Source organism: Aulonocara stuartgranti (assembly GCF_965226115.1).
Source record: "Aulonocara stuartgranti genome assembly, chromosome: 19".
NCBI lineage: Eukaryota > Metazoa > Chordata > Actinopteri > Cichliformes > Cichlidae > Aulonocara > Aulonocara stuartgranti.
In genome coordinates this window covers 11,593,048-11,611,399 of record NC_138955.1, presented here as the reverse complement: position 1 = coordinate 11,611,399, position 18,352 = coordinate 11,593,048, and the positions used below count along the sequence as shown (strand labels likewise).

Below are 18,352 nucleotides of genomic sequence, written 5' to 3'. Positions count from 1 at the left end.
AAAGGTTAGACAGCATAAAGATTAGCAATACATTAAATGTTGACCATAAAAAATGATCAGAGGGTGTTACTTGCAGGAGAGCAACTCACCTTGGAGAGAGACAATGTAATAAAACTTTTGGGATTTAAAGAGAGATGAAGTATTACCTGGAAGTAGAGGATAATAGTCCATATCAACCCAAGGACAATTGATGGTCGGCCATCTGCGATGTCAGTTGCATGAATGTTAACAAGTTTGATCTGAAACAAAAGCCAAGCGAAAGGTTATTATGAGAGTTAAGTCATATTCAGGCAGTCTAGAAGTGAGACGTTCAACCCAAAGGAACCCTTTCAGTTACACAGTCCAAAGAAATCTGCAAGCTTTTTTTGTTCAAAGTCATCAAAGCCACGTCTTTGATGCAGTTAAGTATTGTCACTGGCAGAAGGCACAAACAGCCACAATGAAGAGTCAACCAGATGAACAAAAGAAAAGTATTCAACTAAAGGTTAAAGCGAAAGCAGATGCAACACAGCGTTTCAAACCCTGCATTGAAGAACTGCTACAATTTGTCATGTTCGCATCTCTGCTTTTGGAATTTAGGGAGCCAAACATACCAGTAATCAGTGGTGTAGTCAAAATGCTTTAAACACACATCAGTAGAAAAGCTTAATGGCTACATTTATAGAAAACAAATGATTGTATCCAAGCATTGCATAGTCTACATCGTGCATCAAAAGAAAAGGATGCATACAGCATATGATCACACAGGGCGTTTACTGGCGACTGACCGGTGATCCTCGATACACAGACTGAAGCCACACGTGATGGGAGAGAGATCACAACAATAGAAGTCTCAGTCCTGAGGGAACTCCAATGAAAGTGGGACACAGGCTTCAACAGAGCCAAGAGATTTAGAGATGGCTTATGTAATCAAGAAGTCCCGTTTCCTGCTTCTCTAAACGTAGTGCATTTTCTACCGGCAGCTACCTCATGCATACTAACCAAATAGCCAATCAAAAGCTTTTTCTCGGGGGTTATTAGCCATACCTTGACTTCTTGAAGACATGTCACATATTTCAAGTATTATATTCAGTTGTGGAAGAAAAATACTTGACAAAATTTACTGTGAAAGGTCAAATTGTCATTATGACTGCATGCTTACCTTCCTGCCTTCGAGGAATTTGAGTGCAGTGCCGATGTTGGAAACCCAGTGGATCCTCTTCAGCTGGCGGCCTTGCTCACGAGGCTTAAGACAGAAAGGACAGAAAGTCAAAATTTAGCTAGCTCATTAAAGTTAAGGATATCTTCATCCAACCATCTGCCATCTAATTTGTAAAATTCAGATTCAGATAACTTTATTAATCCCACAAAAGCTGTGTTTGTTTGCAGCTACCCCTGACTCACTGTAACACACAGGGAGTGGTCTGTGAGAAGTAGCAGGACTTTTCGTATATAAATTAACAGCAGAGTGCCAAAGTTGCTTTGAGAAAAAAAAGTACAATCCCAAGCTTTAAAGCATGAGTTAGAACCAATCATATCTGTCTATATTAAAATCTTGGCTGATCTAATACGACCAAAGCGGTAAGTGAAATCCTCAAACACTGTTCACCATGAAAAGAGTGAATGACTCATTTGCCAACCAACAGCTTTACAGATGACATGGAAGTCTGTATCAAGACAGGTCTAATCAGAACTTGCAAAACAGAATCTGGGTCAGCGCGTGTGTGTGTGTTTCTGTATTTCTGTGTCAGGAGAGAGTGAAATAGCGGCACTGTAGTACTAACAGCTCCTCACAGCGGGGAGGCTGAGATCAAAATTAAGTCCTTGTACAGTAATCCACGACTAAATGTTTACCTTTTCAATGAAACTTAGTTGTCTAAGTTTACAGTATAGTATATACTACTAGATTTGCTTGTTGCTTTAAACACAGGACAAAATAAATCATTACGTAGGTTTTGCTAGCATCTTCATTTAACAGAATAGAACATTAACATTAAAACCCCACATACTGTATGGTCCTGTAAAATCCTAAGTACACGCTTAGTGGTTCCATATTAATTACAAGGTAAGTAGCAGTCAATTGCTGCTAATCAAATCCACTTTATTAACTGATTATCAGCAAGTGTGACCACCCCAGTAAAAGCACATATTTTGGCAGGTTGCAGGTCTGGAGCATTCAGATGCGTGTTAATACAATGTCAAGGAGGAAAACATTAATAACTACATAAGAGAAGCAATTGTTGCTGAACATTAGTCTGAGAAGGGTTATAAGGCTATTTTGAAGCAATTTGAAGTCCATCATTACACAATGAGAAAGTTTTTTTGCAAGTGGAAAACATGCAGAACTTCCCAGAAGTGGACTTCCCTGCAAATTCAGCCCAAGGTCAAACCATGCAATCCTCGGAGAAATCCCAGAACATCCAAGAGCTACAACTCAGAATCTACAGGCCCAATTCAAGAAAGACTAAACAAATAAGGCTTGTTCAGAATGGTTGTCAGACGAGAACATGGCAGCACAGGTTAGGTTTGAAAAGTTGGATCTGAACAACCTAAAAGACTTTTAGAATAATGTTCTTTACACAAACGAGACCAAAGTGAAGAGTTCTGCCCACAATCACATAAAAACAAACACAGTATTTAATTTTGAAGTACAGTGGCCATGAACTCCTCTGTATTTTAGAGTCAAATGTGAAACCATCTGTCCAACAGCTATAGCTTTACCGAAAATGGGTTCCATCATAGGACAATGATCTCAAGCATATCTGCGAATCTACAACTTGAATGGCTTAAAAATAAAAGCATCAAGGTGTTGCACTGGTCCTGACCTCAAGGTGACTAAAATGCTGTGGTGGTACCTTCAGACAGAATGTCTGCAACCCTCACTGAACTGAAGCAGGATTAAAAGAATGGGCCAAAATGTTCTCACAACAAAGTGAGAGATGATAAAATCATAGAGAAAGCAATCAAAGTTATTGCTTCTAAAGGTGTTACAAGGCACTGCATCATGGAGCGTAATTAGTTTTTCACAGGACTGTAAATTGAAAGTCCTGTGCAATCTTTCTTTTTCACATGAATGTAAATTCATTTAATTTATGCCTAGATCCTGAAAAAAAAAAAATACTTACAAGTCTTTGGCCAGACAGGACCTCAAGCAGTGCCAAGAGCTTCACCCCATCTTTGATGTCCTCAAACAGGTCATTTACCTCCAGTGGTGGTTTATGCTGAAGGAGAGAAGACGGTTTTAATGTGCAGAAGCAAAAATGTCATGAAAATCTGCAGTAATTAGAAGCTAAACCATTACACTATGAAGTCTGGCATATCGAAGGATACCAGCACATTACAGCAAAGAGGAGAAACCAAAGGCTGTTTGTGAGAAACAAGCTTGTTAGCAACAACTACACAGCCTCCCTGCAGCTGAAAAGATGGTGCCTTTTCCTCAGCAGTGGCTTGGTGCCCAGTCCTGAGGCGATGGTACTCATTTAACCCTAACCGGTTACTGTCTCCTGATAACATATCCACACTTTTACAGAACTGCAGATTCTCCAACATGAATGACAGCGTTATGACGTACTGTTTTACACGTTCAGCACAGAATAAATAACCAGAACACATGTTTATTTATTCAGCACAGTGAAGCTGTAATTAAAAGCAAAGCTCACCATGGGAATTCTTTATTTGGCACTGTATACGGGCCATTTCACAACTCAACATATTCCATGACAGGATGCTGTTGGCTGCCTATTTGGGGCAAAGCAGCATGAAGAAGCAAGCTACTGTCTTGTTACTGGTTGCATGTACTGTTTTGTCTTTTTGTCACAAAACAACATTAGATAATCTCTTATTGTGCTCAGCTCTGTATGATCTAAATGAAAAATCTCAGTAAATGCCCAGACAGTATAACACTGCGTGGGATCACCATTTGGGTTTTTCCTGTGATTTTTCACCTCTTTATACAACCTAATTAAAATGCACATTGTTCCTTCAACACTGCAGCTTAATATCCACATTGAAGTATGAGACCCAATTTTAGGAATGTAAGTTTAAAGAGTTTTATCTATATGTCGTGATCTATTCTATTTCTGTTAGATAAAAAGAAAAAGCAGCCCTTCAGCATAAAGCAGCCTTTGTAGTTTGGAAAATCGCACGTACCCTGGAAACTTAAAAATTACTGCGCTATCAGCAAACGCTTAGCAGTGGAAAAACAGTGAGAATCACTGGAAAGTTGCTTAGTAACACAATATCAGAGGAAATGGGCACAAAGGCTGAACGGAAGTGTGACAACTCGAGGAAGTTCAAACTTTGATAAACTTTGTTCAACACTCATCTATAAAAAGCTAATTTAATTCAAAGCGATTCTTAAATATTTATACACGAGTGCACCAAATCTTTATGTAGAATTTTTTCATGACAGCAAAAAAAAAAATTGAGAAGAAAAGTCGCCACTGTTAATTCTTCTGGTAAATCAGGCGGTTGCTCAGGAGCTGCTTGCAGTGCAAACCTGACTGTGTGAAATGGCTTTCATGATGTGGCTTATGCTACATTAGTCCTATTGGTATGCGCAGTGTGTGAGCTTGAGCGCAGTGCATGAATAATGATGAATAGACCAACAGCGCGTCCCAACTCTGGCCCACCACATTACTCAGATTCTTCTAAAGTTTTAGAAGCCAAGCTTTGAACTATCGTGGGCAGATCAGGCTCAACAAAAGGCCCCCTCTAAACCAAATCCTTTGCCAGATCCCAGACTGAAAACAAGCAGCGTTGCCCCATGCTACACATTTTGCTGTGTCATCTGCAGTTACATAAAGATTCCCAGCTAGTTATTTATATTTTGAGTAATTTCTGGTATGCAGTACATCAACGGACGCAATCTAATTTAGCTCCTGACGCATTCCAGTCCCACTGTGATGCAATACAGCATGTGGGCATGTGTTATTGTTGTGCATTAGGCCCTTGTAATTTACATGCATGAACCTTATAAGCAGACGACGGCCTGCAGGGAACAGTCCTCACCCTCTTGCTCTCCATCTGCACACTGCATCACTGTCCCTGCCAATCCTCTCCGCAAACACACACACACGCCGACGCACACACAGAGTACATGAATAGCCGAACACCAACACACATACTTACGCACTCTTAAACAGAAGGCACACAAACGCTAAAAAAACTACAAACACATAGCTCAAACGCCAGTTTTTAGTTAATCCTTAAATCCATTTCACTTTGACTATAAATATTCCAAGTTTGATTCTTTAAAACTGAACTGATCTTTGTCTGATCTAACCTGAAGAATCACAGGTTTGTATGTATGTGGAGTTTGTCCCTTCCCCTTCATTAGACCAATTGTAAAACAACAGCCCAGTCTCATTAAACAGGATTTTGTTTTGAGTGCTTAAGCATCTTGGTAAACGATGTCATTATTTACAGCTAACTGGATAAATTCATTTGTCTTGTGCAGTGTTATAAAGGCTGGTGTTGTCACGTGGCAAAAATCATTTCCTTTTACAGATCTGACAGGTCAGCAGCTTGAAAATAGAAGCTACATAAATATGACAAGTTTGACAGGTTGCTTTAAGTGAGTTTGATCAGCCTGTAAATTACATTTCCGATAGTTTATAAGTGATTTAGGTTAGTTAAGTAAAGAAAGCAGTGAACTGCATGGATGGAAACTCACACTTACCTTGGCTAAATGAGAATTGATCCATTTTGTGAAGGTTCTCTTCTGCACTGCCTCTTGCTCATCTGGAAATTAAAGGAACATAGTCCATGTCAACACATGATCGCTAAATCGCATGCTCCGATACATTATGCTCCAACGTTAGGCTCACCAGAAGAACTGGTGATATTTATAGTGAACAAACCACCAGATGAAACGAACACACATAGTAAACTACTAAAAAAAAATCATAAAACACATAAAATAATAATCTCGCTTAAACTTTTGTGACTTGAAACCATTTTTGGACTTCCACGGTCAGAATAATATTTTGTCATAACTTACACTATATAATGTCTGGTAGCATTGGAGCACTCCTGCACCGTGTATGTCCGCATGCATAATTTGTGGACTATTTAGATGTGTGCGGTTGATTACCAGGTCTAGTATAAAGGATCCTCCTGGGAAGTGCGCTCCAAAGGAGGTCACACCAGGAGATTAGAGGATGAGTAGAGAGGCAGTTTCTCACCCCGCAAACCCTGCATGTCCAGCGTTAACATGTGTGATTGTTTAGGTCACCCTCAGCCTCTCTTGTGGCCTATTAATATATTCATTCCAAATCCCTCATGCATTATTCAGGATGTGTAATAAAAACAACACATTTCTTTGCTTTGGCTGTTGACACGGTGAGAAGTGATTTCTAACACTCTGTCAAACATACCAGTTGGCTAATGCTGCATGCCACACAGAGTGGCCATTTTCAAATATCCACCCTTGGAGATATAGACAGTGGTCACGTGTTTAAGGAGGCATTGCGAACACTATAGAGGGAGCAAAGATATCAAGTTAACCCACAGGCAAATGCTTCATCACTGATGCACTAGGGATGCCCACTGAAGCATAGCAAGTACATACAGATGTGAACATGCAAGGATGCAACACTGAGCTGTGTTTGGGCAGCAGGCTAACTAGTTCTCAAAGCAGGGATTCACCTACAAAGCATTAGGATATATTATGCCCCATATTAGCCACATACGACCACACAGACAAGAGATGATGCCCTACTTACCACGAAGATACTGAAAAAATCCAGTCACCAGATTTAAAGAAGTCTTCCTGACAGATACATCCTTATAGTGAGCCATTCTACACCCCACTCTCCGGCTCTCGCCCTGTGCATTTCATGAGTTCCAGTGTGCATATATGTGTGCGCGAGAAAATAAAATCCAGAGTGGAAAAACTGACACAAAAACACCCAGATGTCCTTGCACCCTTTTTCCAGCAGGAAGCAAAACAGATCTGGCTGTCTGGTTTCCCAGTGAAAGCAAAAGAGCTGCTGGAGGCTGTGATGAATACGTCCCCTCCTCCCTGACACCCTCAACCTGACACACACACACACTCACACAAGCACACACACATACACACGCGCACACAAACGGCAAAGCAGAAAACCCTAACAGAAAGGGTGATTTACAATCCCATCCTTCCTTCTTCCTGTGTTTTTCCCATCCAGAGGAGCCATGCCTGTGTGGATGTGCACAGCCCCCGCTCTACTGCCTCGCTGTATCATCGTACCATCTGAGGCTGGAGGGAGCTCAGCTTGAAGCATGGCTCCACCAATCAGCATGCGGGAGGCGGTGATGTCACAGCCCTGGATGCATTATCCCGATTTAAGCTTGGTTTGTGTGTGTGTGTGTGTGTGTGTGTGTGTGTGTGTGTGTGTGTGTGTGTGTGTGTGTGTGTGTGTGTGTGTGCGTTTGGCTGTATTTGCCTCTTAGATTTGCCTAATCCTCTATGAGACTGACACATTTAAAAGCATTAAAAAGCCAAGACAAACTAAAACTAAAACTTCAACAAGTTACTTTCTTCACAGCACAAATAAATAAATTACATTTAGGTTTATTTATTAAAGAGCAAAATTAGACTTCTTCACAAAGCTCTCTATGCTACAACTAATCTTAATAATTAATGCAGTCTAGTGAGTGATGTCTACCACCTGCTCTCTCAGTGTCAATGCTATTGTGACGTCAAAGCAGACACACCCACGCCGGGATCCCCTTTGTACAAAAAGAAGCATGTTAAAGCTCTCAAGCGTGCCCGTATTGTTCTATTAAGACCTCGAAGAACCCCCTCAGCTCTGACCAGTCTGACTACCACTCAACTCTCCTGTATATAACATACAACAGTTACTAAGTATGGCACATGATACCTTCTCAGCTCCTGCAGAAAAATCCCTTTATTCTTTCAAGACCAGCAGCATGCTAAAAGCCTCTCTGATATGTTAAAAATAGGCCTGAGGTTGCCGTTCTATTATTATCGCTCTATAGACTGCTGGTGAAACTGGCCCAGAAAAGCTATTTGGGTGAAAATGTTTTTCTGTTTTTTATCTAAACATCAAAAGGTTATCGGTACTCTTAAAATGACGCGTAAAGCTGCCCATACTGAGAACAATAAGCTTTTAGAGGTACTAAAACTATTACTCAGCTCAGCTAAATACCAAACTCTCCATATCAGACAGGTCCAACCCAGGAAAAGATCTCAACTGCAAAGGAAGTGATCTGTTTTTGTTCCTATCAGAGGCAACTAGGGCAGGAATCATGTAAAAAAAATATTGGATACTAGTGCCAATATGGGTGTGGTTGAACAACTTAACATATAAAGATGTTTTTTCTGCTTTTTTCTTCAGTCTAAAGCCGCTCAAATTATAAGTGTTGTTTAAATGAAAGGCACTGTTTTCGATAAACTCCTGCTTAGGTATGAGTCAAACAATAACTGTATCATGTTAAGAAGCCAATCATGTGTGACCAATATTATTATGATTATTTGTGGAAAGAAAATGCCATATGGAGTGGAAAAAGACTTGGGCCTGAGACTGGGGTTTGGGAAAGGCATCAGTGAGACTGGCAGCAGCTCGCAGGAAGGGCAGACCCCTAGTACCAACCGGAGAAGGTGAACAAACCGGCATGTGGGGCAGGAAGGTTTGCGAAAACATATAACCAGATGCGGAGCCTGGGAGAAATTCAGATAAATTATCTTCAGTGAGTTAAAATAATAAAAATCTGGCAATCATTAGCAAGTTCTTGTTATTCTATGCAAGGAAACAAAAGTACTGATGTTCGATATCCCACCCCAAAAAACAATGAGAACATCAAAATGAACAAAACAATAAACTTAAGACTTATTGAACTTTTCCTGATGTTCCAGCTGTTCGGTGCAATGCTCAGCATGGTATTAAGGAGCTGTCCAGAGTCCTGAACTCTCACCCCAACCGGTCGCAGCAGATGGCCGCCCCTCCCTGAGCCTGGTTCTGCCGGAGGTTTCTTCCTGTTAAAAGGGAGTTTTTTCTTCCCACTGTCGCCAAAGTGCTTGCTCATAGGGGGTCATATGATTGTTGGGTTTTTCTCTGTACCTATGAAGCGCCTTGAGGCAATTTTTGTTGTGATTAGGCACTATATAAATAAAATTGAATTGAACTGAATTGAATTGTTTAAAAGGCTCATTTCCTGTAAAAAGATGCAGGTAGCGGGTAGCTCACACCTTACTATCTGGATTTAAAAGCTCTGCCTAGGACTATTTAAAACAGCATGCAATCATGAGTCGTTATGTTTGTGTCATACTTAATCATCAATGACATAATACTAATAGATAAGTGGCAAATAAAGTGCATACACTCAACTGGAAATAGCACACAACACATCAAACCACTAAAACACCTGCAATTCATGTGAGTAATGAGGTACTTAAGGTGATCTTAGGAGAGATGATACCACTGGAAATACTGTAGAGTCGGTGCTCAGCTTCACTGGCTAACGGTGGTCACCTGGGAGCACTGTAAAAGCTTACTTTTGTTCCATTTAGTCGGCAGCAGCCCTAATTGAGCTCCAACAGGCCAACAACAATCAAGTAGGCCAAGAAATGATGTGCAGTTGGACTCAAGCCAGCCAGCCCCATATGAAATGCATGAGTGAGAATGTGTTACTTAGAATGGCTTACTTATCTTCATAGTAATATGGCAACGGTGTAATCTAATTTTCAAAAACAAAGACATATAAGCATAATACAAGCTGTTGCAGAGAAATAACTAGCTTCTACAATGTTAGGAATCTAAAACAGCCTGATGCGGAGAGTAATTAGGCTCCTTGTTCATGAGGTAAAATGAGTTTGATGGCTGTCTGTTTGCACCAGCTGTCAGTGACGCAGCAGAGTAAAAGCATCTCTTACGGCTGATGACATGCATGCTTCTCTTTCTTTCTTTTTCATTTACTTGCCGTCACTCTGTTGATGATGTAACGACAATCCACTGTGGTGCACACAACGGGTGCACTCTTACATCAAAGTGTGACCACTGGCAACATGTAAGCTGTGAATATGTTTTAGCAAAAAGTATGATTTTCAGAGCTCAAAGAACGCGACACACGCTAAACATTTATTGCTCTAATGTTACTCACTGGTTGCAGTCCTTTACATGTGAGCATTTATATCTAATTATATCTTTTAATCTGGATATCTCTACATTTTGGGCTGCTGATCTGACTGAAAAATAATTTGAAGACATGTGTTGGTGTTGTTCCTGCATAATCATCATAATGTTGGTCCAGGATCAACATCGCAACTGACCAGTCACCCTGTTGTGATGTCATAGCTTTGAAATTTGGAGTAAAAAAGAAATATTTTCCTTTTTTTTTTAAATGTAAAACTCTCTTCTGAAACAAATAACAGGCATTTCAAGTATGTTGTTTATTGATTATTGGAATGTAACAAATATGTTATCAAGTTAGTGTTACTGTTAGTCAAAATTAGTTACTCATGTTGGTTTGCTGGCGACAGTTTTAATAGTATTAGCTAACGTATTGGCTAATGCTAACAGAATGCCGAGACAACATGATTGGTCAGTTGCAAAGACGATACTGGACCAACATAATTATGGTGATGCAGATCGTGCTTGTTACAAGTTTTTGTTTCCACTCTTGATATTTGTGTTTGTGGCATACATGTGTTGCCAACAAACACATGTATGCCAAGTTGCAAAATGCTCCTTGGTAAACAAACTTTGCAACATCAATATCCACAACATGATTGAACGGTGTTTGCTCTTCATTTTTTAAATGATCATTTATCCATCCACCCATTTTCATCTTCTTCTGCATGTCTTCAGACTGTGATGAAGCTAGAATACCCTGTGAAATCCCACAGTACATGCAAACTACACAGAAAGGCCGAAACCTACGCACGCAATTCACTGCACACAATTTACCAGCTGTGTTTCCGCATATCCTGTTTGACACACGGTCTCAACTAGAGTGAAACCCACAAGAAGTCAGTGAGCGTATTATGAAAGAAACACGCCTGTCACGAATGCTCCACCTGGCAACTAACAGGCATCAATTATACCCCGAGGGCATTTAAGGTTGCAAGGTGAACCATCATAAAGATTTTGAATGAAAGCGACAAACAGCGGGAAACCATGATAGAAGCAACACGTTCTTAATCTACCTTTTTACATAATGGCTTTGCTGTCAATAATGCATCTGTTGCTCCATTCAAAGTGAGTGTGCAATAATTGTCTCTGTAGGATACTTTAATTGACAGGAAGCTGCATATGATTTCCAGTGGAAAAACCAAGAGCACCTTGCCGATTGCCATCTAAAATCACCGGCACGCTAATGTCTTCCAGATGTGACTAACATACACTTCCTGGCATGAAACACAACAGCGGCTGGCACTTTGCAGTGCAGATCGTGCCATCTGTGCACTGATCATGTGAACTTTAACAGGATTTTTATCATTTTCTTTGTAAGACCTAAGAGATCAGGGTACAGCTCAGCCAATATGAAGATATCAAAACAGCCACACAAAAGTGTTCTTTGTCACACATTTATAACCTTCTTTTAGTTAACATACTTTACCATTAAGCAAAGTGAAATAGCTGTGCAATGCACAGGAAATGAGGTTTCTCTGCAGCAGGAACTGGGCAGCACTGGCACAACCACAGACAAACCTTTCATAACAGTATCTATGGCGACACGCCATAAGGTGTGAAATTTCCTAGTATACTGTATATCTGAAATACAACTAAACCTGTGCCAGACTTGACCAGACTTGTGAAATGATGGTTGTGGCCTAATGCCCTTGTAACAAAAGGGGGACGCCAACAAAAAGAGACTCGCGTTATCGACCTATTCTCTTACCAAGGACAGAAAGGGTGTCAGGTTTTAGTCTTGTTCAGTGCATTGTCTGTGCACTTGTGTAGGCACTGTTGTTACGATTCAGTATCTCCTATCAAGACTCGAGGGAGATTAAATGTTTCTTGCAATCATTATCTTGTCTCAAAAAATAAACAACAACCAAAATAACCTACAACTAAAGAGCAAAAATCAGTTCACTGAAAGAACTTTTCTGACTAAATAGCATTCTAGCACTTAAGAAGCACAGCGTTCTCTGCACTGGTGACAAGACTTGATGCTACTTGACATGACATGATGTCAAAATGTGTGCCTCTTTACTAAGAGTTTGACCTACTAATACTCACATGAAATCTAACGTGAAGATGTGAAGACAAACTGATAAAAGAAAATGAATCATGTGCTTTATTTCACCGTATTCACAAAATAAATCAAATTGTGTTCCTCCAAATAACTTCTTAATTACCCAGTCTGGGTCACCAAACAACGCACTATGTCTTCTTGTAGTGTGGTCACAAGATTTGCAGGAATCGACATTATTTTTTCTTGATGCTCTAAATGTGATTACGTACTACCTGGAAAAAAAGCCTTGGACAAAAGGGACCATGTGCACACTATATCAAATTAGCCAAATGTGTGATTCTGTTATGCTTTCAAAACCTACAAATGCTTGAGAACAAGTCAGCTGCAGTGTAGTGTAACTTTGTACTGAAACACATATGTTATAGTGCAAACTTTGGGCATTTTAAAACTATTTAAATCAACCGGCAACACAGTTTGCAGAGTGCCAAGAAATTTATTTTAAGAGTAGGTTTACTAACTGTAAGCACACATGCTCACATACTACTTTGTAAGTGTGTGAGCATGTATAAATGTAAGCCTGCATGTGTGAGCATCCTGGATTGCAAATGTTGGCAAACTTCAGATGGGCGTGCAGCCAGACTTTGAATCAGCACAATATTACAGTGCAGCAGTGCAGGAGCAGAGGATGTTGTGTCCGTAAACCAGCTGAGCAAAAGAGTGCCACTTACCCTGCAGTCTCTGCATCACATTAGCTATGTCCACAGACGATCGACCTGGCTGCCTTGGAGAAGCCATGTTGTCTCCTTGCAGCTGTAATGACAAGGTGGTGTCACTGATGCTGAGAGCAAAAGATCCTTCACAACTGTCCCGTGTGGGACATCCCCTCTGCTCCTCCCTCCTCCTCTCTGCTTCTTTCTAATTTCACTGCAGGAGAAGGCCCAATTGAATCTCAGGTTTCATGAAGGGACAAGCAGGTCTACTGTCCAATAGAGGCACTTCTTCCATTCACCGCCTTGGACAGAAAGGTATATCACTTGAGACTGAACAGAATTATTTTGCTGTATTGTTCTACTTAAAACCTAAAAGATGAAACGTCTCCAAAGATTTCTTTCACAAGAGCCTGTTAGTTAGTTACTTTTAAGTTCTTAGTGGTCTTAATAAGATAGATATTTGCAACAGATCAGTCAGTAAATGATTGTGATCAACAGTAACTCATCTCTAAGTGCTATTTACTCCTTAATATCATTCAAGTATCCTTTGAGACAGGCAAATTCATTCAAAATAATACTTGATTGCATTTAGTTTCCTATGTTTTCACAGATAACTAAACATATTATTGCATCACAGCCAGGAGGGCACACGTATAAGGACAAGAGAGCCATGGTTTATGGTATTAGTGACACTTGTGCTTTTCTGACTCTCAAGAAAATGCATATATAGGATCCTATAAGACTACAGGTGTTACAAATGGGGGGGGGGGGGGGGGGGGGGGGGGGATGATGACACAGTCTAACAGTCAAATATTTGCTTACATGATAGGTAAGCTACAGACTATGAAGACATTTGACTGAATTTGACTGCACTTAGAAACTGGCAGGAAGTCATAGATACAGATTTAGATATAACGGCTAAAAACGGTTTCTCCTTGGCTGATGCTTTCATTTATCTAAAGCAAAGTTTTTTTAAAAACAAAAAAGGAAGTTAAACTGTCGACTGAGGAAATGTAAATTAAGATTAGCTCAAGTAAATTCTGAATTTAGCTGAACACCAAGCTTTGGATCCAAAGCTCCCATGCGTTACTAATCCTACAGGCAAGTTACTTTACTCTTAACTAGTGTCTATCAAAGTAGCAGAGCTGTAGAGCTATCTGATGTATGTGCATGTGCGAGTTCGACAAGAGAGGAAGTTACTAACATTACAGAAGCAACACACACAAGACCGAGCACGAAAACGCCCGAGCGCACAAAATACAGGTAATTAAACAGGAGGATAAATGAATGAAACAAAAACAATCAAGAAATCTGCAGCAGCTTCTTGACATTTCATCTTACCGCATTGAGCACTGAAGAGCACAGTAACTTCACAGGGGAAGTGCCTGTGTGCTGCGCGTGTGTTGCCTCGTTGCCATTGGTAACTCTGAAAATGAAACATGGTGGCGTGAAGCGCTGCAGCCGCCAATAAGTTCGCGACCGCAAGAAGCTGAGCGGCAAACTGCTGGCAACAAGCTGCACCACACGCTGCAGGAGGAGGGTTCGGGAAAGTGTGGTCAAGCTCCTGTCATTCCTATTCTATTCTAATCTATTTGTTTGTTTGTTAATTAATAGGAACAATGGGTTTGTTTTTCTGCAGAACACAGATGATTCCCGGGTATATAGCCCTTTAAATATAAATTACTTTTGATGGCAAAGTGATAACATTTTAAAAATGTTTAGCAAATATGGTAAATGGTAAATGGCATAAATGAAAGAAACACACTGTGGTGGTTTAATACAGTGCATGCACATCAATAAACAAGGCTATTAAAGATCATCTGTAATCTGTAATTAATTACTTTATTAATATTTAATGTGCTTTGCTTTATATGCTACTAGAGCTATTTTCAGGTTGCCAGATTGTTAAAAAAAAATCCTCCTCCAGCGTGAACCTTTAGAGGGACCTCAGTAGACTGTTTAATCACTTCTGCTCTACAAAAGGGCTGCTTATTAACATTTACAAGCTTAAAGCATGAGCATGTATTGGTTTACATGTATTACATTTAATTCATGATACAAACACACACAGAGCTCATTACTTAAACTTAGCAATCAAAGTAAAGAAATTAATTTGTGTTTATGTCTAAATTTTGCGGAACACCACCTTGAAGTTTTCCTAAACGTGGCATGCTTAGAGCAGACACCCACTACAGCCAAGAATCATTGTCACTACAAAGAAATAATCGACCAAACACACATTTGTGCTAAATTTAAATTTATCTTTATTCTCTAGAGACTTGCACGAACCATTGCTTGCCAAAGTTGTTTGTCCCCTAAAGGAAAGCAAGTCTGTACACTATCATACCTTAATATGTTTCAAACCCTATGTGCAAACCAAGTGCTCGAAATAAAACTCATTACAACTACTCTGGCGTCACCTACTGGAATTTTCTGTGACATGACAGTCTTACAAACGAGCATCAGCTCATTTACCTAGAAACAACACGTTTTAACTAAATGAAAGCTTGAAACGAAACCTTAGAAAACAAAACAGAGGAACACAAAAATACAAAGACGTGCTGAGCTCCAGAGAGCTGTGGTTCAGGCTGTGCTGTTGGCCTGAAAGCTCTTAGGGCAGTAATGAAGTGGGAACACAGCAACAATTGAAGGAAATCCCCACAGAGACTCAGAGCTTGATACCCTGCAGACTCTTAAGCGGATGGTTAGGTTTTCATTATCCAGAACCTTGTCAAGACACTTGAAAACTTTCTCAGGCATATGAGGAAAGACTATTTATTCTGACTTGCCTGAAAATCCATGAAAAACTTTCTATATGATACTGAATGATCTGAATAAAATTGTTACATAAGTAATAGATCTCTTAAACATGGCCTGCTTTTTAAATGTAAAAAAAAGTGTCAATAATGGCTCGTTAAAAAGTATTGATCGTAAGGAAATGATGTAAAAGGAAATGAGCTTGTTTCCCTGTGTTATGTCCCACACAGATAAGCAATGCATTTGCTAATTTTAAAGACAGAGAGGGAAGGAAGCATGACAGCAAAGTTTCCGCCACAGCAAACACTGTAGGGGGGAAAAAGCAAAAAGTCTGTCTTGGAAAAAGCTCAGTGTTTCTCCGTCTGTGTGGAATCTAGAACTGGGCTCATAGTGGAATAATGGCACAAAATAAAACGGATCCCTCTTTGGAAATAGACAAATCATTCAATCTGGGTGAGTGTATCTGCATTTCTTTCCCAAAGCTGTAGCCTACACTGTGTAAAAGTACAAAGTTTTGTATTTTAAAATATAGATGTGATAGTTCTTCACTTGATTCAACACATACAGTCTCACAGTAAAAAACCTGCAATCCAAAATTAGATCACTAGAAAATACTAAAATGCACATTATTTTTGGATCAGTCAAACAAGTACTGAATGGTCTGGGGCCAAAATAGAGTCCTGCTGCTACTTCAGTACTATTCAAGTATCTTGGATGCAATTCTTTACTGCAGACAGAGTCAGAACAGCAAGTATACAGCACTTAAAATACCCCCTTTGAGTTTCTTATATTTTCTTCTATAGTAGAACATGTTTTTATCTGTGATAGGCTTTGTTTGCCATAGCTGTCTTGATGTCTTACATAACATATGAATTGCTTTCTATGCGGCTGTCCAATTTTAGTACGTGATTTTAAAAGTTTCCATTGTTTCTGGACAAGAATGACGATGGAAATGTTGAGTAAATCTTTTATACATTTGACATAAATGAAATGGTCTGTTTGCACTTCATCACACTGACACTACACAGACTAAAAAACCCACACACCAGGTATGATGTAAGGTTTTATGTAACATTGTAGCCCAGTATAGCGTTTTCCAGAAACAATAAATCAATACACCGGAGGAATATTTCAAAACAACTCTAAGATCTTAGCTGTTCCTCTCCTGAAACTACCATTTGGATATATAATTTACCCATTATGAGAACAACACAATCCATCCTATCTCCCTCTAAACTAAATATTTCCAGCCATTTTTTTTATCCCTCTGCAGTCCCTTTTCTGAGACTTTGCATGATTTCTCTGTTTCCAGGCGATATGATTCTAGCCTTCTGTTTATCTGTGCTTGTGGGCCTGCTGCTGGGTGCTTTGATCTACGTTCTGCTGACCTGGGCATCCAGGCGCCGGGCTACAGCCAGGATCACCAGGCACTCCAAAAAGAAATCTGGCGCTTCACAAACAAACGATGCCACGAGCAGCCAGCTGGGCCTGTACCGAAGCACTTTTTTGAGCGTCTACAGACAGCCCTCTCTCGAGCCAGTTGGCCCCCTGGGGAGTAAGCCAGGTGCAGAGACATCCACGTTTCGCCCACTGCCCAAGAAGAGCAGGCCTGCCCTAGATATGGGAGATGACACCCAGGTGTCTGAGGATGCAGCGCCTTCAAACTCATCTGATTCAGCATCGCTTGTGTCAAACAAGAGGCATTCCTTCTGGCTGGGCAACAATGGGCTTAAAGGTTTTCTACCCTCGCAGACGCCCCCTCCTGCATATGACACTGTTATCCATGCCTTTGAAGAGACTTGCACCTGAAAAACTCCACATAAATACAACAAGAACTGAAGCAGTTCGGTGGATAACAATAGACTTTCTGGCTTTACGTTGTTTTTAAAGGGACAGCTGTCTGTGCACGATTCACTTTGACGCAGTGTGAAGGGGTTAGAGACATGAAGTGTTAGCTCAGCTTTTGTTTAAAGACACGAATAAGTGTTGCAGTTTCCATAATTGATACATTTGCACATTATTTTCCCTGTAATTCACTTTTTTTCATAAAATATCAGCAAATGACAAAATAATAATGGCCATCCTATTTTGTCTTCTCTAAATGTTACATATCCATTTGTGATGACCTATAAACGGACACAAGAGGCACATTTGCACAGAAGATTGGGGGAGCTGTTTTCGCTTTAGCTTGGAAGTGGTTCACTGATTAGTTAATTATCAAAAACAGTCAGTGGGTGATTTTCTTTAAACTGGTTAATTGTAACATGACCTCTCATAACCTGTAAACTACCAATTGTGTTTGTTTTCTTTTTGTTGTTGTTGTTGTTGTTGTTTGTTTTTAAAGGGTCTGAGAGCAGATTCTGCCCCTGATTGTGTGTCCATGAGAGCCAATAAAGAACAAAAATAATTATTTTTAAATGTCTGAATCTGTTGTTATAGAATTCACACGCATGTGAATTTAATGAAATTCGTGTCTCTTGTTTGTGATGCTGATCATGAGGCAGAAAGGTGGGACAGTGGGTTACCAGCGCACGCATAAAATCAAGGTGTTGTGTCAAGAATGTCGCCTCAACTTACGTCGCAAAGATCGGGTGCGCCTTGTGGGGTTGCCATCATGAAGGATACACGCTTTTGAAGTGCAGTGTTGAATCTAATGTTTATTATATGCTAACAGCCGGTGGACGAGCCTCCATATCATAAGATACCTAAATGAACTGCACATAGTCACCTCCAGCGCTTGTTAAGACGATTATCATGGGTGTTGA

At 40.1% G+C, this 18,352-nt stretch overlaps 2 protein-coding genes across 4 annotated transcripts in view; one reads left to right on the top strand and one right to left on the bottom strand.

The window, feature by feature from the left end:
• syne1b (spectrin repeat containing, nuclear envelope 1b) overlaps positions 1-7,177 on the bottom strand; it is a 67,609-nt gene extending 60,432 nt beyond the window's left edge. For all 3 annotated transcript variants that reach the window (XM_082516953.1, XM_082516955.1, XM_082516954.1), the window contains exons 1-5: positions 6,705-7,177; positions 5,660-5,721; positions 3,105-3,200; positions 1,142-1,225; positions 147-239 (exon numbers count right to left, since the gene is read on the bottom strand). In XM_082516953.1, the coding sequence (XP_082373079.1) occupies positions 147-239; positions 1,142-1,225; positions 3,105-3,200; positions 5,660-5,721; positions 6,705-6,780 (411 nt within the window). In that variant the 5' untranslated portion in view covers positions 6,781-7,177. The remainder of the gene's footprint in view (positions 1-146; positions 240-1,141; positions 1,226-3,104; positions 3,201-5,659; positions 5,722-6,704) is intronic.
• An 8,701-nt stretch (positions 7,178-15,878) lies between these two features.
• Positions 15,879-17,999, top strand: myct1b (myc target 1b). Its single transcript, XM_082517272.1, has 2 exons — positions 15,879-16,040; positions 16,900-17,999. The coding sequence occupies exons 1-2, from the start codon at positions 15,986-15,988 to the stop codon at positions 17,394-17,396; spliced, it is 552 nt and encodes a 183-aa protein (XP_082373398.1). The 5' UTR covers positions 15,879-15,985; the 3' UTR covers positions 17,397-17,999.
• The last annotated feature ends 353 nt before the right edge of the window (positions 18,000-18,352 follow it).

Coding starts and splice junctions, on each gene's coding strand:
- myct1b (XM_082517272.1), top strand. CDS start 15,986: ATGGCACAAAATAAAACGGATCCCTCTTTGGAAATAGACAAATCATTC. Junction 16,041..16,899: donor AGACAAATCATTCAATCTGG/GTGAGTGTATCT, acceptor CTCTGTTTCCAG/GCGATATGATTCTAGCCTTC.